General features: G+C 49.4%; 4 protein-coding genes across 8 annotated transcripts; 1 reads left to right on the top strand and 3 right to left on the bottom strand.

The window, feature by feature from the left end:
* Positions 1 to 2,965: 2,965 nt before the first annotated feature.
* Positions 2,966 to 5,323, bottom strand: LOC118516566 (CUE domain-containing protein 2-like). The gene is made up of 6 exons (XM_036062529.1): positions 5,051 to 5,323; positions 4,696 to 4,874; positions 4,460 to 4,604; positions 4,184 to 4,391; positions 3,939 to 4,111; positions 2,966 to 3,859 (listed from the first exon to the last, which is right to left on the bottom strand). Exons 2-6 carry the CDS (start codon positions 4,859 to 4,861, stop codon positions 3,667 to 3,669), a joined length of 885 nt encoding a protein of 294 aa, XP_035918422.1. The 5' UTR covers positions 4,862 to 4,874; positions 5,051 to 5,323; the 3' UTR covers positions 2,966 to 3,666.
* A 229-nt stretch (positions 5,324 to 5,552) lies between these two features.
* Positions 5,553 to 8,370, bottom strand: LOC118516567 (deoxynucleoside kinase-like). 4 transcript variants are annotated; one of them, XM_036062533.1, is made up of 6 exons: positions 8,166 to 8,359; positions 7,878 to 8,034; positions 6,599 to 6,932; positions 6,401 to 6,519; positions 6,155 to 6,306; positions 5,553 to 6,072 (listed from the first exon to the last, which is right to left on the bottom strand). In XM_036062533.1, the coding sequence occupies exons 2-6, from the start codon at positions 7,966 to 7,968 to the stop codon at positions 5,920 to 5,922; spliced, it is 849 nt and encodes a 282-aa protein (XP_035918426.1). In that variant the 5' UTR covers positions 7,969 to 8,034; positions 8,166 to 8,359; the 3' UTR covers positions 5,553 to 5,919. The 4 variants fall into 4 exon arrangements, with proteins under 4 accessions (XP_035918426.1, XP_035918423.1, XP_035918424.1 ...); XM_036062530.1 differs by lacking the exon at positions 7,878 to 8,034 and having other exon boundaries at positions 8,166 to 8,370; XM_036062531.1 differs by lacking the exons at positions 7,878 to 8,034; positions 8,166 to 8,359 and adding an exon at positions 7,023 to 7,518.
* A 211-nt stretch (positions 8,371 to 8,581) lies between these two features.
* On the top strand, positions 8,582 to 9,279 carry LOC118516565 (U1 small nuclear ribonucleoprotein C). Its single transcript, XM_036062528.1, has one exon. It carries the CDS (start codon positions 8,691 to 8,693, stop codon positions 9,150 to 9,152), a length of 462 nt encoding a protein of 153 aa, XP_035918421.1. The 5' UTR covers positions 8,582 to 8,690; the 3' UTR covers positions 9,153 to 9,279.
* A 385-nt stretch (positions 9,280 to 9,664) lies between these two features.
* LOC118516564 lies at positions 9,665 to 22,890 on the bottom strand. 2 transcript variants are annotated; one of them, XM_036062526.1, is made up of 6 exons: positions 21,892 to 22,890; positions 17,568 to 17,848; positions 16,144 to 16,460; positions 15,825 to 16,055; positions 12,686 to 15,417; positions 9,665 to 11,836 (listed from the first exon to the last, which is right to left on the bottom strand). In XM_036062526.1, exons 1-6 carry the CDS (start codon positions 22,193 to 22,195, stop codon positions 10,587 to 10,589), a joined length of 5,115 nt encoding a protein of 1,704 aa, XP_035918419.1. In that variant the 5' UTR covers positions 22,196 to 22,890; the 3' UTR covers positions 9,665 to 10,586. The 2 variants fall into 2 exon arrangements, with proteins under 2 accessions (XP_035918419.1, XP_035918420.1); XM_036062527.1 differs by lacking the exon at positions 21,892 to 22,890 and adding an exon at positions 19,747 to 20,151.
* Between the last annotated feature and the right edge of the window lie 4,614 nt (positions 22,891 to 27,504).

The raw sequence follows: 27,504 nt of genomic DNA, 5'->3' as shown, positions 1-27,504 counted from the left end.
CTCCGTAGCATGTTGTTTCATTTCCTCGATGACTTAACAGCAGGACGGCCGAAACGGATGAAGCAAAGTCGCAGTTCGGTGGGACTGTCTTATTGCTAACTTCTACAGGATGCGGGTAGACCATCATTTCCTCGAGCCCAGTTCACAGCAGCTCGTAGTAAAGTATGTCAAGTTGATCCCTCCGTGCACAGAGCGGCGGTTTCTTCCAACGTTTCTACTTTGGAAACTGATGCGTTCCTTCCTTTGCCGGTTATTCCTCTATCAGACTTCTGCTGCTGCTTCTTCCTCTTTGGCTTAACAATCACTTACGGCATAATGCCTACCACTTGTGGCCTTCTAGAGAACCGTATGTCGCTTCTACCACCGGGCGGACCACCCTATCCGACTATTAATGTAATTCGACTCATCCCATTCGTTGGTAGTGCGCAGTAAGGTTGGCTGGCGTAGCATTTACGGTCGCTCTTTCGCTTCCGAGTAGAATTTTTCCGGCTCTGATGATGAAATCATGCTACTGCCACCTAGCATTGATGAAACACGACTGGCCATCCGTCGGCTCAAGAACAACAAGGCACCAGGCACCGACGGAATAGTAGCCGAACTGATCAAAAAAACGGTGGTGTAGCACTCGAACAGGAAATTCATCAAATTATTGCTGAGGTATGCGGATAGCGAATCGATGCCTTGTGATTGGAATCTTGGTTTCATCTATCCCATATACAAGACGGGAGATAGGCTAGAGTGCGGCAATTACAGGGGTATTACGGTGTTGAATACTGCCTACAAGATCTTCTCCCTAATCTTACAAGATCGACTTGTCCCATTCGTCGGAAGAGATAGTCGGAACCTATCAGAGAGGATTCCGAAACGGAAAATCAACCACTGACCAGATCCTCACGATGCGGCAAATCTTGGAGAAGATGGCGGAGCAACAGCTCCACTCCTACCATCTCTTCATTGATTTTAAAGCCGCCTATGACAGCATAGCGAGGGTAAAAATGTACGACGCAATGAGCTCTTTTGGAATCCCGGCCAAGCTTAGCAGGCTTGTACGAATGACAATGAGATGGGCTTGCCTGTCTCCTCTTCAATCTGGCGCTAGAGAGAGCCATCCGTGACTCAGAGGTGGAAACTTCGGGGACCATCTTCTATAAGTCAATCCAGATGCTGGCATACGCTGATGACATAGACATCATTGGTTTGAGGCTCTCCTATGTAGCAGAAGCTTATCAAAGGATCGAGCGTGCGGCACAGAACCTCGGGTTGGAGATTAACGAGGCCACCAGCGGCCCTGCTAACAAACACTGATTTACGCAGGGGTGATGTACAGATAGGTGACCGCACCTTCGAAGTCGTCCAAAACTTCACCAATCTGGGGTCAAAAGTCAGCCCACCGACAACAACATTGATGTTGAGTTACGCGCAAGGGTGCCGGCTTGGACAACCGGTCATACTACAGCCGCCAATGTATTGGCGGTACATTGGCTCCCTACCGACTTTTGCATTGAAGTACCCCAGGATGATTTTAACATCGTGCCTGGGACACTGGTCAATGATTTTTGTGAGGCGGTCATAGAACAAGTCCTTCTCCTCTTCATCCTTGTCTTCGGTAGGGGCGTGAACGTTGATGAGGCTGATGTTGAAGAATCTGCCTCGCATGCGCAGGGTGCATAGCCTATCTATCATTGATAGCCTTGAAGCCGATGATTTCGGATTTCAGCCGCGGACCGACGGCGAAACCCGTTCCGAGCATATGGTGGCGGTCGTGGCAGCTGAAGTATATATCGTAGCGGCTACTGCCACGCCTGTTATGCACACCATTCCCTAACCAACGGATCTCTTGTAGTGCTACGAGGTCCATGTTCAGTATGGCTAGGGCGTCATCAAGTTGCTTCAAGGCTTCGGCTCTGTAGAGAGTGCGTACGTTCCATGAGCCCATAAGAATGTTATTTTTTGGACGGTGCGGGGGTCTGTTATCGTGGAATCCGGGTATCGCATAATTGTTTAAGCTTTCCTTAGTCGGTATGTTACTTGAGGCAGGGTGACTGGCCCTGCGCTCAAGCCCCCAGGTACCTCTGGAGGGCCTCGTGGCGGTTCGGTTTAACGTCTGGTTACCCCCCCGACGTACAGACAGACCAGTTGCCTGGTCTGCCCACCCCCTTCCTGTTTAGCCTTTCTCCACCATCCGCCCAAGGGGTTGGGGCAGGCCCGTGTACCCAAGCTTGGATATGTGGTGGGGAAAGTTACCACTCTGTACGACGAGGACGTGACGGAATAGGAGTTGGGTAGGAGAGCCTGTGTAACCCCGAGAGGAGCTTCGGTTCCTACCCCATTAACAGAGCAGCTACAAGCTGGGACTGTACAGAACATTTATAGTCCCAGTACTCACATACGCCTCTGAGTGCCACATACGACTCTGTCCAAAACTGAAGAAGCCCTCTTAGCCGCGTTCGAGAGGAAGATGCTCAGAAGGATTGTTGGCCCCGTATGTGTGGAAGGACAATGGACGAGCCGCTACAATGACGAGCTCTACGAGGCTAGACTCGCCAGGCTCCGGTGGGCTGGTCAAGTCATGAGAATGACACCGGACGACCCAGCCCGTAAAGCCCTTTTAGGCCATCCACATGGACAGAGGAGGCGTGGCATGCCCAAATTGAGATGAAGTGATGGCGTTGATGCGTCCGCCAGAACGGTCGGGATAACGAATTGGCAGACGACGGCGCTGAACCGTGAGCGGTATCGAGGATTGTTGCAGCAGGCCAAGACCGCAAAGCGGTTGTAGCGCCTGATAAGTAAGTAAGAAAGATGAAGAAACCCGGTGCCGAATGGTTAAGGTTGACATGTCACTTTTATTAATATTAATATTATCATACACGTATTACGATTACCTATTTATTAATACAAAGGAAAAAAAAAGAGAGGAATGCAGGAGGAAGCGGCAATGTTTCCCTGTGCAAGGAACTAAGTGTAACTAAAACCCATAAACTGAGCCGATGCCTCGAACGCCTCAACCTCCACGTGCTCATATTCGCACCGCGGGTCGACAAACAATGGTCGACACCCACACGCACACGCACACACACACACACATACACACACACTCGCCACAATATAAGTTAAGTACGGATGATGATTCCTACAAAAAAACACATCTTCGTGTAAATCCCCTTTGCTAAATCCCCCAATCCCCGTCTGCTCTCCTCCATCCCTCCCACATCGATCCCTCGAATGGTTGACTAACGTACGGTTACGAACATGGTGGTTTGTACAATTATAAAATACCGGTTGAAATAAGGTAGCTGAAATTACCGAATTTCCAAGGTTAAACTACTACTACGACTACGACATCCTTTTACTGAACTGGGTCAGATCGTTTCATCTCCACTACGCGGTATGCTTATATGATTTTACTTCGAGAAGAATGACTGTAAGTCTTGAGATTAACGGCAGGCAGCGCCATTTGCACGGGGAAGGGAGTTTCGTAATGCCGCAGTTGCACGGTGGCAGCAGCAGCCGCACCATCAGGGACAATTCGGTGCGAATCGTTCCATTGCTGGTGTTGCTGCTGCTGCGTCTGTCGGGCGGTCCATCATGTACGGCGACTACAGCTTCAACGAAGCTCTGAACGTTTCGCTATGAACTACTGAGTGTGGGGATGATTATCGTTAGTTACGGACAGATAGGTTTCTTAGGTTTTTTGAGTTCAGTCTCTTCCTCGCCCCCGCGGCGGGACACCTCCGTGTACCGTTCGCCCTTGAACGAGACGATCTTGTTGTCCCGGTATCGGATCATCTTCTTCGGTTCCACCTTCGGTGCGACCGGTTTGTACTCGCGGTTGTCCTCCTTGTCCACGTACGAATATCTGCAAACGAGAGACAGTGGAATGTTGAGTGATATGATATAGGGGGGTGCAAGAAGAAAAAATCCCTCCTCATACGTACTTAGAGATGATGCGATTTTTAAGCTCGTGTTCGTCCACCTGCTGGTGCGGTTTGCCCGCCTGCAGCATGCTGCTCGATGGGCCCTTCAAGCTTTGGCCCGCCTCCTGGCGATGGAGCAGCACCTGTGTTGCCCGATCGACGTCACCATTGGCGATCAGCATGCAATGCTTAACCTGGGCAAAAAAACAAAACGATTCCATCCAGCTTTGCTTTCTTCGCACCCAACCGACCGATGCCTCACTTACCTCGATGAAGGAACTGTCGGGAAACATTTCCTGCAGTATTTCGCACTGTTCGGCAAACAGATCGTAATTGCATCCTTCGGTCGATCCTCCATCGCTGTCCGACAGGCGGTGGGTTCGTTTGTGCGAGTCGTGCGCTTCGCGATCACTTTCGGACGAGTGGCGTCCCCGAAGCTTCTCCTCCGGTATCATATCCACCAAGGAGAGCGAGCTGCAGGTAAAAGCCGCATTAGTTAGTTCGTCTGGCGAGCGAGCGCGCGCGCGCGGGTTGATGCTTACTTCAGCGACAAGTTGTTCGATTCCGTCTTGGAGATTGGATTCTTGTTGGAGATTTGATTTTCCAGCTCGAATATCCAAGCGCACACCGTTTCCGGCTCGATGTTGGCAAATTCGTTAAAGTACGCCGACATCATCTCGATGAAACCTGAACCCCAAAGCGATTAGTAGAAGCTTATTGTTAAGAACGCAAATTCCCGTCCCCTACTTTTTTGGTGCGCTCCCGGCATTTCGCTTACCTTCAACGTCGAAGCACGGATCCTGGGAGGCTTCCTCGAGAATGGATATTACGTACGACAGGACGATCTCGTCCACAATGTTCAGATCCGCCTTCGGTATGTGTTTGCGGATGAAGTGAAAAAAGCTTTCCTTAACCACGTCATGGTGTTGCTCAATGTTGGTCATTTGGTAGAAATTCCTACGGCCAGCCAGATGAAAACGCCCGTGCCCGGGATAGGTGCAGCAACAGCAACACAGATGGGCGGAGAAAAAAGAAAGAAAGAAAGAAAAAACATGCCGATGAGACCGCCGACGACCTCCGCCTGCTACTGTGTGCACACATATGGACGATGGCAAAAAATCGATAATCCTTACCCGTTCTCCGGTTATGAGTTGCTGGTGTTTGTGATCTGCTGCTTGCCGATACGTTTTCACCCGATGCGGTGCCTCCAAAAATGCTGCTTTCACGCTTAATTACCCCTAAATTGCAGGCCTATTACACACACCCGAAACGCAGAGATTTCCAGAACCACCTCGGGGAGGGAGAGACAGCAGATTCTGCAGATTTGTTATTTTTTTGTGTTAATCCCAAACATCCAAACAAAAGCAGTGCTGCCAGCGAGTGTACGCGTTCGGGAGAGCAAAACTCGTTTGACATTTCGTATGTGCGCGTGTGTGCGTGACACCTGTCTGCTGGTGGCGCTGCTGTCAGGCGATGTTTATTTTCAAACTGCACGCATTCGAGCAGTATGGTTGGCTGTTGTTGTTGGAAAAACTGACCGTTACAGAAGATGGGAGGGGACCTTCTCAGCCAAATTGGCAGATTCTCGTGCTGTATCACTTATCAAACGCAGAATATAATCAACCAAAACCTCAATTAACATTTCGGCCAGTTTGTCAAGATTACAATCTTCTAGCACAAACCGTTTATTCCAACACATGAGCGTACTACAATCGTAAACTAAATATAATGTTGTAAAAACACAAACATCACACTACACACTACTTATTACGACAGTTAAGGCAAACACACAACTATCGTCCGCTAGCGTGTGCGCAATGTGTCCGGTCGTTGCCTTTGCCTCTTCTTGGTCAGTTCACGTGGACGCAACACGCCGCGCGGATCAGAGTTTACCCTTTTCTTCTCACTGGTAAAATGGAGGACTGGTCGTCCGATAATTAGCATAGAGTAAAGAGTAAAGGAAAGTGAGTTGCACAAAATTACAAACTAATGCGGCCACCATTCAAAAGTCCGTCTTGGCGCGCTTTGCTGGCGATGTAAGTATAGCGTGCTGGTTGGTGTTTTCTATTAGGATTGGCTTCAGTATGCTCATTTCTGACCGTTTGTACTCCGTGCCGATGGTGTTCAGATCGAGGTCCGCATTCAATACCAACACCTTGCGGATGGAAGCAAAACAACAACAAAAAACACGTCAGCCGGGTGAAGAATAATAAAAGGGAAGATTAAATTGTGCTTACCGGAGCGGGACGTGGTGACGCGCCGTGAATGAGCCAGTTTTCGTGCAGCTCATGCAATTCCTTGAGGTACTCGAGCGGAACGCAGCTCTCTTCCGAGCGGGCCCGTTCCTTCATCCGTTCGTACACCACTTCAGGGCTTGTTTGAAGATACACTAGAGGAAGATAAGAACCGAGCGGCGGCCCACACATTATGCATATGCCTTCTTCTTAACCGATCGTTCCCTGGTTCAACCATTCCGCACTCACCAATTAAGTCCGCCTGTATGTGAATGTTGCAGCAAATGAAGTCATACCATTCCTGTAGCACATTGTACATGCCTTGATGCAGCGACCCGGACGCCAGCATGCTCTCCACGAAGCAATTTCTAGTAGTAGCAGAGAGGGGAATTGAGTGTATCAAAATTCCATTACCGTACGATGCGTTTGTGAGCCATCCTAACTTACCTAGCGCTGAATAACGATCGCTCCATTAGTTTGACCGATTTGTCCGTCTGGAGCGTGTGCATTCCGAGCATCGTTAGCGTCACGTAGGTCTGGAATGGCATCGCCCAACGATGGGACTCCTTGTACATGAGATCCAGCAGATTGACGCCTCCGCAGTTGCGCCACTTCTCCACCGGCTCGGTCAGCAGGCAGATATCATCAAACTTCTGGAAATGATTCAGGAACGTCGTCTTGCCACTGCCAATGTTACCTTCCACGAACACAGTGAACGGTTTCTTGCCATTCGAGCCCAACTTTTCACTCGCTATCGGAGACATGATGTGAACGTTTCGTCCTGCGGATGGGTGCCGATGGGGGAAAGGACAATAAAAACTGCACTTTAGACTTCCACAGACCGCATACTCAAACCACGTTTCACGCTTACAAGATAAATATTTAAAATGCACCTGACAATGGTACAACACAGCAAGATGGACACACACAACACAAACGTTTTATCAACACCACACTTTCAGTAGGCTAGGTCAAGCAGGTAAAATAATTAGTCCGTCCGGAAGGAACAAACGCGTCAACTTGCAAACAGCGTACACGCAGCAATGTGAAGAAAACTCTTTTTTGAGCGGGAAAATCCGACCCCCTTTGGGCGTGTGTCAAAGTGTTCGCGCGGCAGCTGCAAGACCGCGCCAAAAGCTATGTCACCAGGGGTAAACTTGGAAAAGATAATCTTCTAGCGCAGGTTTTGATTTTTCAACTCTTCCCATTCATTCTTTTGCTCTAATTATCGGGGTGCACAGAGAAATCTTTACAAAACAAGGCTGAGGAACAGAAAAAGAATTCGAATCGGCTGGAAATGTTTGAAAGCATTCGGAACCGTTTGTTTTACACCAAAAAAAAACACTGTTTACAAATATGAACTCGTTTACATGGCCTGACTCAATACTTCACATTGCGACAAGTAACACAAGGTGTATATATGTAGTTGCACAAACACATGATCTGTCTAGAACAATTTGTAAACAAACGGATTTGGTCAAACCAAAATGATGAAATTTTTTAAGCATTCAGCTAATAATTAGATGATATCGCTTCGCACAGTCAATAGACTGTCCTTATGACCTTAATTCTTTATAAATATGGAGCTATCCACACCTTAAATGGAACCCATCAATGTATGTAATGAAGGATCAACCGAACACGAACAAATCAATCGATTGAATGAACTTTTCGCAATGCAAATCGGATAAAACGAAAGCGGTTGAACTTTTGGGCTGAATTTCACCTGTTACTATTTCTTCACTTGCAGTCAATACACAGTTCGAGCCTTTCCCGCTCGTTGAGGAACGATGAGGGTTACGAGTTGGCAAAGGCATCTTCAAACAGTCACCAACTAGCCGGTCTAATCAGCTCGCAATTACACGGACTACTGCCACCAAACACTACAGGGGATAAATTTAGGCATAAATTCGCAATTAACTCTTCTATTCTACCCGAGTTCTAGTTCGCGATATCGTCGTCCTTAACCAAACGTGTGGGGGACGGGTGAAGGCACGTCGGCGGTCGCTCTTACCAAATCGACTGAACGGTCTCGACGGTCGTAACATGCAGAGGAATGTTTTAGTCAGCATCGTATACTGTGCAAATGTACAGGAAGATTCATGTAACCGATTTTCAAGGAGGTGCTGTGGTTTTCGCGGAAATCACACGGCAAAATGATACGACGCACATTATAAACAAATCGAATGTCAACAATTTGCAGCTTCCGACGTGCAAGATGAATAGACGGTACGGTGCGTGATCCACTGATCTAGATCAGTTTGGTGGGAAAAGTTGTAAAATGAAGGAAATTATTTGTATTTGTGAATCCAAATTGGAGATGAATAAAATTAGAATCAAAATACAGTAAATGGAGATAAATTGAATGAAAACTACAAATGATGCGATTGTAATTCCGACATCGCATAGCTACACACCTTGGCGCACCAGTTTGACAGCTGTCAAAGCACCGTCCTCGAACAAGCTTTGTTGTGGTGGTCCACAAGAAAAAGCTACAAAAGTTTTGTTTGGTTTCCTCTCAACGGTGAATTAACGCACGATGCCGAAATACTACTGCGACTACTGTGACACCTACCTTACGCACGATTCGCCCAGCGTCCGGAAAACACACTGCACCGGCCGCAAGCACAAGGATAACGTGAAATTCTACTACCAAAAATGGATGGAGGAGCAGGCGCAGCATCTGATCGATGCGACCACGGCAGCGTACAAAGCTGGCAAGATTGCCCCGAATCCGTTCACCACGGGGCCACCGAAGCCGAACATTTCCATACCACCACCGACCATGAATATGCCGCCTAGGCCGGGTGGATTGATTCCCGGCATGCCGGCCGGTGCTCCACCGCTGCTGATGGGACCTAATGGACCGCTGCCACCGCCGATGATGGGTATGCGTCCACCGCCGATGATGGTACCGACGATGGGTATGCCCCCGATGGGACTCGGGATGCGGCCACCGGTGATGAGTACTGCTCCGCCCCAGCTCAACCCGAAAAGCTAAGGATAGATTAGGATTATTGTTTGGCTTCATTCTTTTACGCTATGGAATAATCGTGTATCAATAGAAAGTACGAAAATATAACCGAACCCTGAGTGGGTGTGAGCGCAGATACGGCACACCAAATCAATGACGCGTGTTTGTAGGAAAATTTTAGCTTCCATAAAAACGGTAGACGACTTCCCTCTACCGCTCGGGTCCCAGTCCCGACATCATCGTGCTCAACAACCGACTCCGGTACGTTGAACATGCTAAACGGGTGACACCCACGAGTCAGCCTCAATTCTACTGAACACTCCCTCAAGAGAAGGAGCACTCGCATGAAGATTTGTAGCCAGCAAGAAAGAAAAGAAACCAAGCACCACTTTGTAGCGCTAAATACTTCAATGCTTTATTTTGAATTGCTTCGTTTAAATATGTCTCATTCAATAGTATAACAATATTTAGTTGGGATGGGTGGATGTTGCACTCGGAACATCCTCCTCCATTATCCGGATCTGTCTAATATCCATCTATTTTTTTTGGACTCGATTTCCCACTGGATGTCGCCGCCCCATTCGTTGCCGACCTTTGCAACAAACAAAGGTACGGGGATACACACCAAACCTAAACACGGGAGGGCGGCAATTGATATTTCGGGTGTTTTTTTTTTTTTTTGTAAATGCATACGATAAGCCTTAGATGCTAAAATAGCCTTGATATGAAAACTACAGCGAAGGTGCGCCTCTTTTGCCGGAGTTTTTGCTGTTGCTGTAATACTTGTTCCAGCTTCGAAGCGAAATGGAGGTTTGATTTAATTTGGACAATGGAAGATGCTTTTCGAATTTGGCGACACTAGAACTAGAGCAAGATTGGGCCAATTTCAGCTGCTTACAATCCCTAATCGTCGCTTACAATCTTAATTTTTAGGTGTAAATTTATCGCTTGCTTAACGAAATCTTTCAACGCCTATTGCTTCATCGATCGAGAGACTCTCTCTCTATCACCGCTTGCAAAGGAAGGTTCAAGCGCAAGTCTTCAAGCAGCCTCTCGCCTTCTCGATCTTATAAGCACCCGATCGTACGTTTCTTTAGGAAGTTAGAGCATCATAAAACAGAAGCGAAAGATGGAGTTTCAAAATTTAAAACAAAGCAATTTTCGTACAATAGAAAGCGAGAAGCTTCCGTGCTTTGCCAAGCTGCCTGAATAAATATCTAAACAACAGTTTCGAACAAAAAAAAAACCCATAAAAATGTGAAATAAATTAGAATAAATTAGGATAAATACACGCACTCTAAAACAGAGAGGGGACAAAAAGAGTCGTACAAATATTTAAGCTACCTAAAGCACGGATTTGCAGAAAGGTCCCGGATAGGTCGGTCAGCAGGGAAATCTTAACAAGCTACAATAGAAGCCTCTAAACAAGGCTCACTCTCTCTCTCTCTATTTGTCCCTCGTTTAGAGCGCCGTCTCGAGGGCTGCCGACGCCGATTCCGCGCCCGTAGCTTGGTCCCGGGCCATCAGTTTGGCGGCCATGTCCTTCACCAGCTTACCACCACCACCACCACCACCACCACCACTAACGCGCGCAGAATCGGCAAACGATTTGGCCAACCGTGGCACCTCGCCGCGCATGAAATTGTTTTCGTCCTCTTTGAGGAAAATGTTCTCCTTAAAGCTAGTACTGATCGGTTCCTCGTCGACCACGTGTTCCGGTGGTGGGACAACCGCTTCCTGGCGAACGGTCGAAGTTGCTGGCAGCATGTCTTCCTCACTGTTCGCTTCCGGGATGGCGGTGGAGATAACGCCCGTGCGCATATTGTTGTAGCGCCAGTTCGATCGCGAACCACCGCCACCCTTCCCGCCGGCCCCCTTCGTCGGTGAGCCACCGTACCCGCCCTGCTGGGCCATCCGCCGGAAGCTGTACATTTTCGGCGAGGCGGACATATCGAGGATCGCCATGCTGCTGGCCGGCGAGCTCGGTTGTTCCTTCGGGCGCGTTGCGGCCGTTTCCTTGCTCTTCTTCAGCAGCTCCACGGCCGACATTTTGGAGCCCGGGCTGGCGTGTGACTTGGTGCCGTGGGCAAGCAGCAGCTTCTTGAAATCCATCAGGCTCGTCTTCGGTGTGCCCAGCCGATCGGAGCAAGTCTTCGGCACCTCGACACTGTTCGACGCCCAACTATGGCGGCCCCGTGGTGTCTGTGGTTCCAGCATCTCGCGCGGTGTCGAGCGACCCGAATGCACCGGCGAGTTCCCAAGCGATCGAACGTTCGTGGCGTTGGTGGAAAGTAGTCGCTGGTGTGCGGGGCCGATCACATCATCCTCCTTCGACGGGGTGGACGTACGGAACGGGTTCGTTTGGCAAGGTTTGATCGGCGACAGCTCACTCTGCTCGGCCAGTATCGTCCGCAGACTGCGATCCACCGGCTTCGGCACGACACTCCGGCCCACGGCAAGCGGGGATGGTTTCAGTTTGTTAGGGATCGCGTACAGACTGTTCGGATCGGGCGTATCCGGCACGAGCGGACTGGCCGGCGGACTGGCGAAGCTTCCCGTCTGCAGTGCCCGGGGTGGTTCGTAATCCTGACCGCCCGCCCGGTACGTTCTCGCATAGTCCGGCCGGGTAGGCAGTGTGGCAAGATTTCGCTGGACGGTTAGCTTGTCCGGATACCAGTTCCGTATGCTAGAACGGTCCAGTGAGTGTGCACCTGCAAAGAAGCGGTAGATTCAGGTTCCAGAATTACTTCCACGTGAGCTCGCACGTTTTCGTATGAAGGATGACAACTGTGCGTGTGTGTGTGTGTGTTTGTGTGGATGAGTGCTTCTGTATGGATAAGGGAGCCAGTGTGTGCTGCGATGAAATTTACAACAGGCCAAATATTACTGTACCACCGCGTGACGACAAAAGAAAACCCAAACTCACACACACGCAATTAGTCGCGGATCTTTGCATACAGAAGGTGTGTGTTAGGCAGCAGCTTCGAAACACAAAACACAAATATCGTTTCAGTAAAGTTTATTTCTAAAAAGCAGTGAAAATAGCACTTGTAAAAGTAAGTAAAACCTTTTCCCCCGGCATAAATATGAAAACCCTCCTTTGTACTAGCTAGTAAGAATACTGGTGCGTTAACCGTTTTAAGAACAATCTGGCGTATATCGTACGCGCCACGGTAGAGTATTCGTGTTGTGTATGCTTTATCCCCAGTATTTCACATTTGTTGTGTAGCAATTAGTTCAAAAAACAATTGTGTGTGTGTGTGTTAATGATGTGCGTTTGAAAAGGTTGTCGCTCCACAAAGCGGCTTCGTATGTACACTCGCTGGTAGCGGTTAGTTGGCCACATCCGGTAGAACAACAAACGAAAAAGGAAGCAAGTAAGCGATGGTAGGCTACAAAAGAAAACAAAAATGGCGATGCGCTTCTGCGCCTTTTTTTTCTGTGATTCTCTTTCCTCCGCGATGAGTCCTCCTCCCCGCGTCATTACAACTGTGCAAAAATATTCTACTACTTCTGTGGTGCATAGAGTTCGTGAACACGGAAGCGCATAGGCTGCTTACCTTCGGGATACAGTTTAGCATGGCCTACTGTTGCTGATGCTGCTGCTGCTGCTCCAGCGGCGATGGGCGCCTGATGGGCTGCAATCGGTGTAGCACCGTAGTATGAGGCACCGCTATAGGCCACATCGGCACCGTACGGGGAGAAGGAGTGCATGTTGGCCAGTTCACGGGCCTCCCGTCGGAGCGGTGGCTGGACGGGTGGCTGTTTGGCACTGTTGGGGAGAATCGTGGCCACTAGTGTTTTCTTCGGTGGTTCCAGCAACACACCACCGGGACCCAGGATCGGTGACGGACCGATCCGCGGTGAACCGTACCGTGCGGAAACGAGCGGACGCTTTAACTGTCGCACCGTGGGAAGAACTGCTGTTGCTGTACCGTCACCACCACCAGGTTCTACTGGGTTCGTTGTACTGACTGTTCCGCCACCATTGCCACCTGCGTACTGCTGCTGCTGCTGCTGCTGCTGCTGTGGATGCTGTAGTACAACGTGCGGTTGTTTACATTGCGCTTCGCGTGACGACACATCCTTTACGCATGGTCCGGGAGCGAACGTTGTGTGGGCACCCTTCCGACGCTTCAAGCTGTCAGATGAGAAAATTACTCGCCCGTTCGCATCCAGCTTCACACGCGCAGCACCCTTCAGCGCAGCGTACCGCGAACCGCTCCCGGCCGCACCCGCCGCTGCACCCGTGCTGCTTCCGGCGCCATCTTGACCCGATTGTTGCAGCGAGCCAGCTTCCCCAGCGCTCTCGGTGACGGATTTCTCGCCATCCAGCGCCAGGAAGTTGGCGCTCTCGCACTTAATGTTGCAGGGCAGCTCGTTCAGTGACACGTACTCGGTCTCTTCGTTCAAATTACCGGACAGTACCGTTGCCAAATTGCGGCGCACGGTTAGCTCGTTCGGGGTTTTACGACCCTTGGAAATCTCGACGTATTCACCCTCGCCCATTCCTTCCTCCGGCCGAAGGGTACCCGTTCCGGCCAGCTGCTTCGAGGACGCGAACCCACCGGTACAATCTTCCTTGGTGGGCGATTTTTTCAAATGTGGCAATGCACCCTTAATCCTATCGAACACGTTGTTCAGCGGAAGGAGCGAGTGTTTGCGGAAATCTTTCGGTTTCTTCAACTCGAACGAGACCGACTCCGTTAGCGAGGGTCGTCGCTTGTTGCCGCTACCCTTGTCTGTCGACTTACTGTGCGTCGACTTCGCACCGGAAGTGCCGGAAGTCTGATGCTGAGGCTGCTCATCGTCACTGTTCGTTGGGGTGATGATGCACATGGAAGGAATGCGGCTCGTGTTGATGGTTGTCTTCACTTTCAGTCTTTCAGTACGCTCCACACACTCCACATCGGACGATTCGGAGTGTTCGGGCTCGGCAGTGGGTGGTAGTAGCTTGTTGCTCTCGCTGGACACCGTTCCACCCGGCGGCGGTTGCTGCTCGGCCCCAGCTACCTTTGGTGCGTTTCCATCGGCCACATCGAGACGGTTGTTGTTCTCCTGTCGAAGTATCTTGAGCACCTCCTTCTGGATCAGGACACCGTTGCGCTTGATCGTACCGGTACTGTCCAGCGTACTGCCAAGCGTACTACTCGAGTAGCTACGTTCCAGCGTTCCATTACTGGCTGTACTATTGCTACGATTTAGCTTCGTCAGGGAACTCTTACGCTCGGGGATCTTGGGTAAGTTGGAGGCACTTGCACTAACGTTCTTATCCCCTTCGGCCAGCACCGTACATATCGTGCCCGCCGAGCTGGTTGTCGTTGACGTTGATCCCTTCCCGTACACATCATAATCCGTGTCCTGCGACACAACGGTTGTGTTACCCGAGCTCGAGAACGACGTGATGCTAGACAGTGCCGTTGTCGATTGCAGCGGTGTCATGGGTTCTTCCTCCTTAAGCGTCTTCAGCCCGGAGTCCACGTGGAACGAAGTGTAGTAGCCTTCCGTGTCACAAGAATACACCGAGCTAGTCTCGCCACCCTCATCGTGATAATCGAACGTCTGCAGATCGGGAGTGATCGTGCCCTCGCTTGTGACACTGCTCGATGCCGACGTGTTAAAGAACCGTCGTCTGCTAACGATCGAGCTGGGTGGTGCACTCGAGCTGATAGGATTGCTATGGTTCAACGAAGTACTCGAAGCACTCGATTTCGGGTGCGTGTTGGTCGTCGTGATCTCGCTACCGATCGATGTCCTGCCGGATTCCGAGCTGGCGCTCCAGTTACCGCTCGACGAGTGTGGCTCATCCCTGTTGCCCAGCGCCGTACGACGCTGCCGCCTTATCGTGGACGTTTCCCTCAACTTGACCGGGTTGATGGAGGCGGGCAGGTACGTCGTGGTGCCGCCAAGGATGCCGGTCGAGCTGCGCTCCGACGATGAGTAAGACGGCTTTCGATCGTGCGAAAGGCGCTTCTCCCGGTCGGAGCCCCGGCGCCGGCTTCCACCGAGGCTGGGCTGACGCGCGAGCGTGGTATCGTGGATATTGAAGTCGTCAATGTCCTGATCCTTGTCGCGGTGGCTCGCCGACTCGCGGTTTATCATCCGCAGCCGGTTCATGCCCCACTGCTTCAGCGAGTTGAAGTGGGACATCTTGTTGAAGCTCTTGGCAAACTCGGCCGAGAAGGACGGTTCCTTGCGCAGCAGATCGCCCGACTTGCTGCGGATCGCTGGCATTAGCTCACCGAAATCGCACACCGGATGCTCGTCCACGGCGGTACCGCTGTCCGGTTCGCTGCAAAGAACAACCGAATGGGATGAAATCGTTAGCGACGGAGCCGTGGAGCTTCAGCATTGTGGGCATTATGTTCTCTGGCCATTATTAAAAAAAAGGAGATTTATACAAAGACTGGCCATCCTAATACCGATCCCACAATGCTGAAGATGCTGAACACGCATTAAATGCTAAAGCGCTACTTTGCCGTGTTAGATGCACATTGGTTTGTTAAAATGCAACACTTAACAAAAACACAGCAACAAACAACATCAGATGATCACACAAAACGAAAGGCGCAAACTTCACAGAAAAAAAACCCAAAAATTGAATCGGATCAAATTGTGGATGAAGATGATAAAGCCAGTAAATGAGACAGAAAATTCGATCATCGATGGAGGAAAGATCCGAAAACCAGTACGACGTACCCCTTGTTGATAACCTCGACGATTTCCCGCTGATCAGAGCTTGCGATCGTGTTGCGTCTTTTGCCCCGTGGTCGCCGTAACCGGGACCGCCGCCTAACCGTATCCTCTTCCGGCTTGCCATCATCCTTCTTGGGGCGTGTCGTCGTGTAGCACACCAGCGACTTCCGTGTCGACGACATACGATCGAACGCCCGTCCTGAAGTATCAATTTTGATCGTTTCCGCTGGGAACCTGGGAAAGGGTGGGGGAAAATGTAAACAGGAAGTGTAGGTAGGTGTTAGTTTTTTCGTCGTGCAGTGAACGAAGCCAAAACGCATACTTGGAGGCTAGAATACGGCATTGCTCTGCTGGGGATGGCAGCAGGTGATCGACTCGATCATCGCCACTGCTGTTGCTTGCGACCGTTTCCGCCAGCGTCGTGATGGCATCGATATCCGTATCGTCGGCGGCCATATTGGATGTGGTCGGAGCGTCGGTAAGGTCGGACGGTGTCGTACACGCTTCGGGTATGTTCGGCAGGACGGAACTGTTTGTGATACTGTTGGACGCGATCTTTACGGAGCACGCGACACCGGTGGTGACGTCGCCGATCGCCTCGGACGAGGTCCATTTTCGCAGGTCTTGTACGGCGGTAGGCTGTTGGGTTGTAGATTAAGGGAACGAAATTGATTAATGAACTCATTGAGGAGGAACAGCTTCTCTTAGCATCGTTTGAATGGAACAGTGGAGGGTTATTCTCCTGTCATAGGCATTATTCTGGGGGTATTTAGGCCGCTTCAAAACCGTAGAGCTAGACTACTCGTAGCAAATCTTGATTGATGGACGAATGATCGATATTATGAGGAGTTCTTCATTCAAAGCACCGTGGAGATGACGATGGTCTGTTGAATATGATTTCTTGAGCTCTTGTAGAAAGTAGGAACTCAGCAAGTTTGTACTATCTCTCTGGACAACTCACTGCTAGATTGTGTCTTGCATGTTTGAGTGTATGACATTTGTTATATTGCAATTGCTAAACATTGGACTCGCTTCACCAAAAATCTCTTTAAATTCTCTAATAATTGCATAGCATGTCCTCAGGGTTTTCCTCACAATTCTCATGCCAATCAAATAAAACTATATACACAGTCTAATAAAAAGGTTAAAATGTTACTGGAACTAATTACACGACATGTCACTCGGGTAAATTGTTCATCCAAACGGAAACGCGACAGAAATGTATATACATTTCAAGATGCAGAGCGATAACCAAATACGCCAGTCAATGGCAAGTCAAACAACGTCCCCCAATCGTCTCCCATCTGTTTACAGAGCACTTGGTCAAGCTTTGTTTGCCTATCGATAGCGACCAACTCCTGCCCAACGCCTCAAGAAGAGGGTTTACTCCCCCCCGCACAAGTGTAAGGGTAACATCAATCAACAACGGAACTGATACACAGATTAGATTGTACCCAGGGCAGCACTCTGTAGGACTCCCGCAGGTGTCGGGGAAAAGATGACTATCGGGTTGCCGAACGAAAAGCATAGACGGGCAACAACAAAAAAAAGGAAAACCGACGTAAGTAAATACGGGCTTTGTGGTCAAATTGTGTGTAGGTCCACCATTGGTACGGTGCGCGGTATGCTTTGATTCCCGGACATGACCCTGATTCCGGCCTCATTACCGGTCAGCACTAATGAAGACCTTCGGAGATGGATACACACGGAGCAGAGTTCCCTGCACCCGGGTAACGTGATACATACCAGACTGACTTCGATGTCCATGTCGACGTTGTGGGCACGGGCGTTGCGCCGCTGCCGGCTCAACACCGGGGTGCAGATGAACGCCTCCGTGCTGTTGCCGGCAATGTTGCCCATGATCCGGTCCATCTCGGCGATCGTCGCGACGGGCGTTTTGGCGGCCGCCTCGTACAGCTCCCGCACCGTGTCGGACCGGCTGGCCACGGTGAACAGGGCCGTGTCCACATGGTACTTCGTCGTGTAGTGCTGCTTAATTTGCACGAACGTATCGAGGTCACTTTCCGCTGTAAGGCGAGACGAGAAGCATAATTAAAAGGCGTGAAGAAGGCAAACCTAGCGAACCGGCAAGCGAAAGCAAATTAGTGTGCGCCAACTCGAGTCTGTGCCGAGGCTGCGGTGATGTGGACAAATGATACCCAACGAGACTGAACCGAGGGCACCGGGGGAGGGGGCTCGGGGACTAGAGATTTCTCACGTAACCGCTAGGCCGAAACCGAGAAACGTATGCAATCTCCCACTGTCCTCTTGACGTGTGCAGCGAATGCTAATTCGCTTTTACTTTTGTCCGGAGGTCTTACAATGGTTGCCAGGGATATCAGCGTGGTGAATTGTTTTACGCCATGCTGATAATTAATGCCGGGCCTGCTCTAAATAGCCACACGCTCGGTTCCCCCGGACAGCCCTTGACACGGAAAACCGGGTGCCAGTTGATTAGATAGAAACGCCGGGGCGCCCAAAGACCTCAAGCTACTCAAAAATACCACCGCTTGGAATGTGTAAATTAGGGTCCAACTTTGTATGCGGTTCGGGCGGTAAGCTGACTGCTGCTAGTTGATATGGTCGTAACATAATTGAAAATTAGTGCAACATGCAGCACCGTACCGCCACACCTTTCCCACACCTGGACACTCACACCACCAGCTGTGGGATGCCTGAAGCCGGTGTGTGTGTGTGTGGCCCACGGAAGATGGTGTTTCGGCTCGGCACTGTTAGCGAAGCCCATTGTTGTCTCGTCAAATGGCAAATGGCAATGTCAAATTTAATTTCACTTCCGCTCGCAACTTGCCACAGGACCTGACGGATGATGGCCGAAAGAGAAGAAGAGAATAAAGAGCTGGCACAGCCACATCGACACATGCCCGTGTGTTAAAGATCTCACCGTGCGCGACACTGAATGTGCGCAGAGCCGGCTCAACCGGTCGCACGGAAGTCCTGTCCATCATGCACACGGCATTCATAATCATCATCATGCAGCGGCCATCGGTGCGGTTTGGTGATGTTTTGTGCGTTTTTGTGTTGCTGCTCTCGTTTTAAATAACAAACGGAACATTTCTTTTCGACCTACAAAACCGCCGGAAAGGGTGTGCGATAGAGAGAGAGAGAGAGAGAGAGAGAGAGAGAGAGAAAACGAGCGAGCGGCGCAACGAGAGCGACCATCTGTCGGAGGGTTTTTGGGAAGGGTAGGCCGGCAAATGAATGGCTGTCGGTTGGTTTGGCTGTGGGGTTGCCATGGGTTTTTCAAACGTACGAGACTATGAGCTCTTCCTGGGAACGGATCCGTACCGGTGTTGGCATGACGATGATGATTGCAGGTAAAGCTCAGCATGCCATGGCCTCGAAGGATAGGAAGGAAGGAAAGAAGCGAAACAGCACCGGCAGAGGTGTCAAACTGGGCAGGGGATTTATAGTATAGGAGTGTGATTTGTGATAATTGTTAAGGTTTTTGATGATTGTCAGGCAGAGGAGAACATATTCTTTTGCTATACATTTCTTAAAGAACCTCGAAAATTTCAAAGATTAAATACATGTGTTCCTCAAGTATATCAGTCCTTACATTCGACTTGTAGAATACATATTAATTTTTCCTCTATGTTGTTCAACATGTTCCACTTTCCAATTTAACAAAAAAGTATATTTAATTTATTTTCTTCCTAAACTTAAAACTGAAAACCTTTTCACTTTTTTTCCTCATATTTACTCTTTTTTCTTTGCTAGTTTGTATTTGTTATAAAGTCTATTGGATTTATTATTGTTAAACGAAATGGTATACGGACATTAACAAACAAAAACAAAATCTGAATCTATTCAACAAATGCCAAAAAATTGTAATAAGTAGCTAAATTTATACTGTCTGGTCATACCGACCATATGATAGTCTGATAGACTTATTAATACAACTTACCCGGCTAGTATCGTAGTTACGGAGCAATGATTTTAATGGGATTTGATACCAAGTCCTGTCATGTGAAAAACCGACTCCACTACCATCTCGACCGTCGTATCTCTCCTTTAAATCGCGGTACAGTTAATTGCATTTATTTTTTGTGAAACGACATGATAAACAATCATAACAAAGAAGCAAAACTTTTGGAAATTATAAATGACCAACAAAAAGTCGTCTATCAACAAAAGGGAGTTAGTTACTAAATATGTTCTTATTCATTTTATTGCCATAACCGACTGCCAGGTTTTCGCATTTGGCTGCATGGCTTAACTGCTTGCTAAGTCATCCCGACCATATAACAGGTTAATATAATTATTGATACCGCTTTGCACGATAGCCAGTCCTTCTAACGGGCTACCGTTTCGGTCACCGGACTACCGCTCAATTCATGTCGGTCTAATAGAAATATTATTACTATCATACGACATTAGATGGCTCTTGATTCGGCTCGTGAATGTATCACAGGTTGTTGTAATTTTAGACATAACGGTTTATCGTTCCCGTGCGTCGTAAAATTTATTTGTTGAAACTTATTCTTTGTCATACGATCCTGTCGATATTTCTTAGACAGGTGTAGAATTAAATCTGAACAAATTTAGTGCTTCAGACCAAGCGTCTGTGGTGACTCACTTATTTACCCTTTAGTGGAGTTTCGATCAGTTACTCATAACAGATTCGTAGAAACAAATGTAAACTGAACTGTTTTGATATCCATTTTAAACCCTTTTTGCACCATACTGCAGTACTTTTATTTCCAACCTACCCGACCCGTCATTTCCGTCCGAGGAACAGGTTTCTACAACCCTGCCAGCAGCATCGTCGCATGGCTGCAAGATTTAACGCCGATACCGAGTGATGGACGGGTTTTGCGCGACCCAAACACGCGTGCTGCTGTTTGTTTGGCATCGTATTGGTGTGTCCAGCATCGCCCATACTTACGGGTAAAGGTGTGCGAGCGGCGCATACACCACTACACGCAGGTAGAGCGCCTCGTCGAAGCAAAACGAGTTGCGCACCGACTCATGCTGCCGCGCTGCTTTTCCCATCCCATTCGGCCGTACCAACCAACCAACCAACCAACCAACCAACCAAGCGACTCTCGAGCATCATTGCTTGGATGGACCGGAGCACGGCTTGCGCCAGACGACCCTCGACGAACGGCCGACCGAGCATTCCAAAGAAATGCACAAACGATCAAGACGATCGCTTGCTTCCAAAGGGCACGCCGTCACACAGCACGCTTGCAAGACGCATCGCCATCGCCGCTGGTAATGATTTTGAACTAGAGCACCGGCAAACGACGACGACGACGGAGAGGGGCGCATCGAAAAATGGTCGCAAATGGGAATGCTCCGGTGACAACTGGGACCGCCGAAATGTAGCGACAGCAGGCGCTCGTAAAGATGCTGCAAACAACAGGCAGCAGCAGCTGCTGCTGACGCTTCCACTTTTCCCGACCCAAGGTTTTTAAGATGCCAACGATGCAGTTGACAATGCGCTCGCTCCCTTCGTGTGCCAGCGTATCAACCAGCGGGGAGAAGAAAACAAAAAGGCCAGGGGCTCGTCGCTTAAGCCAACCCAAGAAGAAGGAAGCGCACTCGCTATCTGCCTTCACTCTCTTCCGGCACTTTTATTTGCCTCGGTAATGGAAACCCACCAGTGCTGGAAAGCTGGCCCGGGATCAGCGCATTACGTCACGTAATCTCGGCTCAGCTCGGGATGGTATATGGCTTCAACCATCCAGCGGTTGGGATGTTGGAGTTTCTCTTCTTTCACCACCCTGTACACATTCCTCGCGCGAGACGAGCGGAACCGGGCTCAGAACTGCCGGAAAGCAAATGGCTCCGAGTGGGTTCTCCCGATCGTTGGAGGCTCGCCGATCCGGTATCTGGTTTGCGTTGATCACCACAGATGGAGTTAATGGGTTATTGATTTAAACCATACACATGTACGGAACGCCCTTACTTGGGAGCGTAGTTTGAGGAAGTTGCCTAAGCCAATTTGATTATCCATGTTCGGACATTGTAATGCTCGGTTATAGTTCCCAGACGCCGACTCCAATGGGTTTAAGCGGAGTTCTGGAAGAGCACCAGCTGTACTTACGGACTGTGACCTGCTTCGGGTCGAACTGTTCCACCTTCTGGGACAGCCGGTCGATACGTTGCTTGATGCCGAGGGATCGCTCATTGACGCTGGACAGCTCCTCGTGCAGCTCGGTAAAGATCTGGTTCGAGATGTACACGAGTGATGCGAGCTGGCGTAGGGCGTTACTAAGCGTGACGTTGGTCAGCGCTTCGAACTCATTGTCCGCCACCGGGATGGTCGGGGCGGCCGCGTACGGCTGCAATGCCAACTTGGACGAGCGGGCGATGTACTTTGGGGTTACGACACGCTTCACGAACGGCATTTTGCTTCATGTTGTTTTCACCTGGGTGGTCGTCGTTGAAACAATGCGCACATACACATACACACACTCACACGTACACTGCTTACTGGCCAACACAACATAAACGCACACACACACACACACACAGAAACCCCGACTTCGTGAATGACTTCTTGGCCGTGCACAGGTTGGGCTTTCAATTAATTTTCTTCTTCGATTTTCGTAGCGCACGACGCTTTTCTCGGCTAAAACAATAACCAATACCACCTCACATCCGAAACATCATCATCATCATCATCATCGTGATCATCAGCATCAGCATCACTAGCAACCAGCACTTAGCGCATTGGAATGCGAACGAGAAGGGAAGAAACTGGCATTACGGGATGTTGCACTGGACACCGATCTGATCCGCACTCAGATACAGACACACACACACACACTGGAACACATTCGGGCGTGGGAAGATTTTTGTATCCATCACCCTGGGACACACTGGTTGCGGAAATGAAAAGTAATGCTGCTGCAGGCTCCGGAAGGATCACACCGTAGTCCGTACCTGCCGGAAATACATGCTACGCGCAAGCCTAGGCGTTTTTGTGGATTGACGCCGCGCGACACAAACGTCCTACCTGGTTGGCGTGTGCTGAGAAACTGGTTGGCCAGCACTCAAACCGCGGGTACGTTGGTCGCTCACACGATTTTTAATTATGCGTGCACAGTAGAGCTGTGGTAGGACAGAAAGAGGTGCTTTTTTGGGGTTTCAAATAGAAAAAAAATGAATTGTATGTCCATCGAGGTTTGCTCGAACTACAGATATTGTTTGAGCTAAAAATGTAAAGAAAAAGTATTCTTTGGTAAATTTTTGGAACTACAATCTCAGCAGGCCTTTCTATTTGGTCCAGAATCTTTTATTTTTAATTTTTCCTTAGCTAGCCAATCAACGAGAGAACGGTTCAGACAGGAGTTGATATCGATTTTGATGAGTGAAAAACCAACAAAACTTTCCCTAACCAACTTGTTTGACCTTATATATTGACTACTTATTACTTATTACTGCTTAAAGTTCTTCGGATACTACATCTGAAACGGAGACGTCCCGGGTCTGGTTGATTGTAGCGCCAGTTCAGTTCAGAAGGATGGCATTTGGTAGGCTCTAAAGCTTGTCTTGTTATTTCCATATTAAAAATGCTTCTTGCTGCCCATTGAAACTGTGACAAGAATGTAGCAATAAACAATTTTTTAACTAGGGACTCAGGACTGACTATCGACCTACTAAGAGTAAAATAGGTCCAGAGAGCCAGAAATGCCAGAACAAGACCGCTCGAATCATTGTATGAAATTATTGATATTCATAAAGCTTGTTTGAATTGAGTACGAGATATTATTTTTCAATTTTATCCATAGAGTTATTTGAATATAAATTTTAAAATGTTCGTCGTTATTATAATAGTATTTTTTTTACTTTTTTTGCATTTTTTTGTAGACCACCGCTTGTTCATAGTGTGAGAGACCGACAAGAGAGAGAGAGAGAGAGAGAGATAGCGTTACCAACGGAATGGGGAAAAAGAACGAGAAAGCAATAGAATGTTTAAAAAATCAAACAATCGCACACACACAGCAGCATATGCATTTTCCCACTCACGTACAGCCACACACACGCACACATCCATCCCGGCACGCATTCCGAATTCCGTCGATCGCATGCATCCTCCGATGCTGAGTTCCGGGCACTCAGCACCGCGAAAGATCACGCAACCGTAGGCGTAGATGAGTGTGGGGGTTCATCCCCGATATCCAAACCGCCATTTTCGCCGGAAGTTGATTGATGATTGTTTTGGCGTAAGGGTGTCTTTCCGGTTGCGGGTCACTGTACGATCACGCTCAAACCGTTCACCGAAGGATACGGTCACCCACAAACCGTTCAATCGTAGCAGATGGTTCCGGCACTGTGGCGGTGCTGTGTGCTGCGAACGACGTTTGCAACGTTGGAATTCCTCCCTTTACTAACACCACTCCATCACGACGGTGCACGCCGGGCTAGTTATGCTGCTTTATGCTCGTGCACCACTCGCACGCCTGCTCGCTCGCCCATTGCTGACTTATGCCGGTGTGCGGTGGTGTGTTGGTGTGGTTTCGGCGGCGCCGTGTACGTGCCGTTACATTTGCCGGGCGGCTTACCGGGTCCGGGAGCGGCGGAAGCGGAGATCGGAGCCATAAATACGTCGATTCCGACCGCGAAACGATCTGACGAAGGGAACGGGAGGATGGATGGGCTGGAGTGGGCTGTTTGGAAAAGGGAAAAGGGTAGACCCGGTTTTACTGACGCCGCCTTTGACACTCTCCAGTGTCGCAACAACCTGGAACGATCCAAGAACCAAAGGGTGAGAGATGTACGACGGATGGTGGACGGGCGACAGGGGGCCGGGTACGCCAATACAGACGACGTCACCAACTGCTGAAGCCAGCATAATGCGCCTCCAAGCCAAGTGGAGGCTTCGGAGTTCGGAGAACGGCCGCCCGAGGTTGATTTGTGGTGTCGCTGTTGGGCAACTACCCACGCGCTGCTGCATATGCCAAGCGCGATCGGGGACACACCGGGACCTTTACGTGTATGCGTGGTGTGCAGGCTTTCTCGCTTCCATTGCTATCCGGTGAGTTCTTGTTTTCTTTCCCATTTACAACAGCGAAAACCACTTGACCGCCAACGGACAGTCACACACACACACACACACACACACACACACGGTTCGTTCGTCCGTTCATTCGTTCCCGTTCCATTCATGCGCAAGGGCAGGTCAAAGTGGTGCTTTTCTTCTTTTATTTTGTCGCCCTCATTCTTTACACCCCGGCTGCCCCGGTCCTTATAAGGTTTAGTCCTACAAACTATCCCCATCACGGCACTGCACTGTGCATGCATGTGCACAGGACAGGGCGCACAAGTCGAAGGGAATCGAAGTCCCGACTGCCATGGCGCGCATTCAATTCATCTGTTTTGTTTTACGGCGCTTTCCCCCCCCCCCCCCCCCCAGCGAGTACCGTCCCACCGTTCCACGTGTTCTAACGGACAATTTTCAAACACACACACACGCAAATATCACCTGAAGAAGTAACGAACTCCCTCTTGCTCGGTGTTTTTTTTTTACCATCGAAAGGTGTATTTTGCTTTAAATTTTTCAATGTTACTACAACGAACACATCACGCCAGCCAGGAAAGGACGCCTCACGCAAGATGGCAATTTTGGTGGGCGTTGTCCACGACGATCCTGGACGCCGTCTGGGCGATCCAAAACGCGCCCCGTTCGATGCGTGAGGCAAGTGGAGGAAATTGAAAAGGAAAACCCTCAACGGCAACGGCGACCCTTCGCCAGGGGGGACCGGTATCGGAATTGAATGTCCGGGGGCCCGCACATTCTGTACCGGTAGTTTGGTAATTTAAAACAAAGTCGCATTTTTGGAATAGACAGGGGGCGGAACCTGCCGATGTGGTTTCCCTTGCAACATTGACTGGGACGGGTCGGGTTATGTGAGGGGGGGGGGGGGGTGGGCGTACAGTCTATTAACATGGTCGTTACTGGATGTCGCTGTCGGATATAGGCGGAGGTACGGAGGAGGTTATTGCTTGACTGATAACTTTTTTGTGAAGGTTAACAACTTCTGAGGATGCGGGTAACTCTAACGATACTGCAGAGAAATAGCTTAAGGTAGAAAAAATGCTTTAGGTGACTGTGGTCTTCGGAAAACAACAATGGATTCCTCAAAAAAATCCGCTAGGCCATACCGTCAACATAATGGGATACTAAGCCTCATTGGGAAGATCGATAAGATAAGGATTAGCATCAATAATGCAGAACCTCGTGACATTAGATCGTGGGACTTTTTTGCCAAGTACAATGTAAATATGAAACGATTTCTTCACGTTCTGTGACCTCGCATCTGTGAGACATTATCATAACTTGGGCTGCTTTACATCACAATCACCTCTGCAGAGCTAATGTAAGAGCTAACGAGACTCTTGGAGGTAATCTTTAGCAGTCTAGTGTGTAGCAGTAACAGTGCGAATTCGTCGCCTTAGTTACTGCTATTAACGTCGCCGAAACCTGGATCTCCCCAAGCCCCGAGTCGGCCATTTGAAGTGTCGCTGCGATTGTTTTAAATCATTTACGTGACACGTTCTCACGCTCAGCATCAAGGCGTGCTGAAAAACGATCCCACACCACAAAGTCATACGAGCTGGCTATGATGAAGCGGACAACATCCGAGCCAAGCTGCAGGGAAAGTGAGTGAGCCGGGTGTAAAATAACACCCATAAGCATGCTTTATTACTACTCGCTTGGTCCACACCCAACCCAACGCTCTGCCAATGCTTCGTGTGTACGGGGCTCGTGAACGTGAGCCTAAAGCCCAAACAGTAAACCCCGTGACAGGGCTCTTGTCTCTCCTGCAGCCAAACTAGCGTACAAAGTTGTTCAAATCGGATCAGTTTCTACGGGCGGCTCTTAGTCCACTAGACGATAAGCCGTTTGTGATACTTTCCTAAACGGACCGATTAAGGGGTGACTCTCTCGCTCTTGGGTGTTGTGTCAAGCTTCCAACGACTTTTTTTTCGTTGTGTTTTGTCAGTCGTATTTTGAACACGGAACTTAACCTTCAAGGGTACAGGGATGCTGATAAGAATGTTGCCTTTTACTTAAGCCGTCCCTGGCCAAGCCTTCCGTACAGAAATCCGGACTGGAGGTGGAAGGAATATTTACATTTTCAATCGTCGTGGCTGGTGGAATGGGAATGGGTAGCGACGATCCCTGTTTGGGCCGCCCAGGGGTACCATTTACCCTCGGCTTTGGAAGGTAAGCCCACCTATGGTTCATTGGGACGCAAATCACCGCATTTTATGTGGACGTGAAGATTAGATTTGCTCACTGACCCTTCAGGTCAGGTGTCAGATTTCACTGTGTATGCCTCCTCACGCCTTGCGGGCGATGATTCGCCAGGTCCATAAAGTCGACAGATCTCGGGGAAAACCGTGCACCCCGTGCACCGAGGTTTATTACCAAGCACTCCCTTTCGATCTACCTGTGACCTTCTGCAGCTTACCTGTGAATACGCCACACTCCCGTAGATACCGCCATAATTCACACACACACACACTCACCCGGACATCCGGTGCACTCGGTGTAAATGATCCCATAAAAGTCATCCAACAGATACCGGAACAAAAAGACCCACACAGGAGACACACCACCGAAAGCTTCAACCAAGCAAACATGTTTATTCAGCTAAATATTGTAAATACCGCATCATTACAAAGACGATGTACGTGTACGTGTGTG

This window comes from Anopheles stephensi, unplaced genomic scaffold, assembly GCF_013141755.1.
Source record: "Anopheles stephensi strain Indian unplaced genomic scaffold, UCI_ANSTEP_V1.0 ucontig33, whole genome shotgun sequence".
NCBI classification, from domain to species: Eukaryota; Metazoa; Arthropoda; class Insecta; order Diptera; family Culicidae; genus Anopheles; species Anopheles stephensi.
Note: the sequence above shows the minus strand (reverse complement) of the source record. Positions and strands in the feature narration are given on the sequence as shown.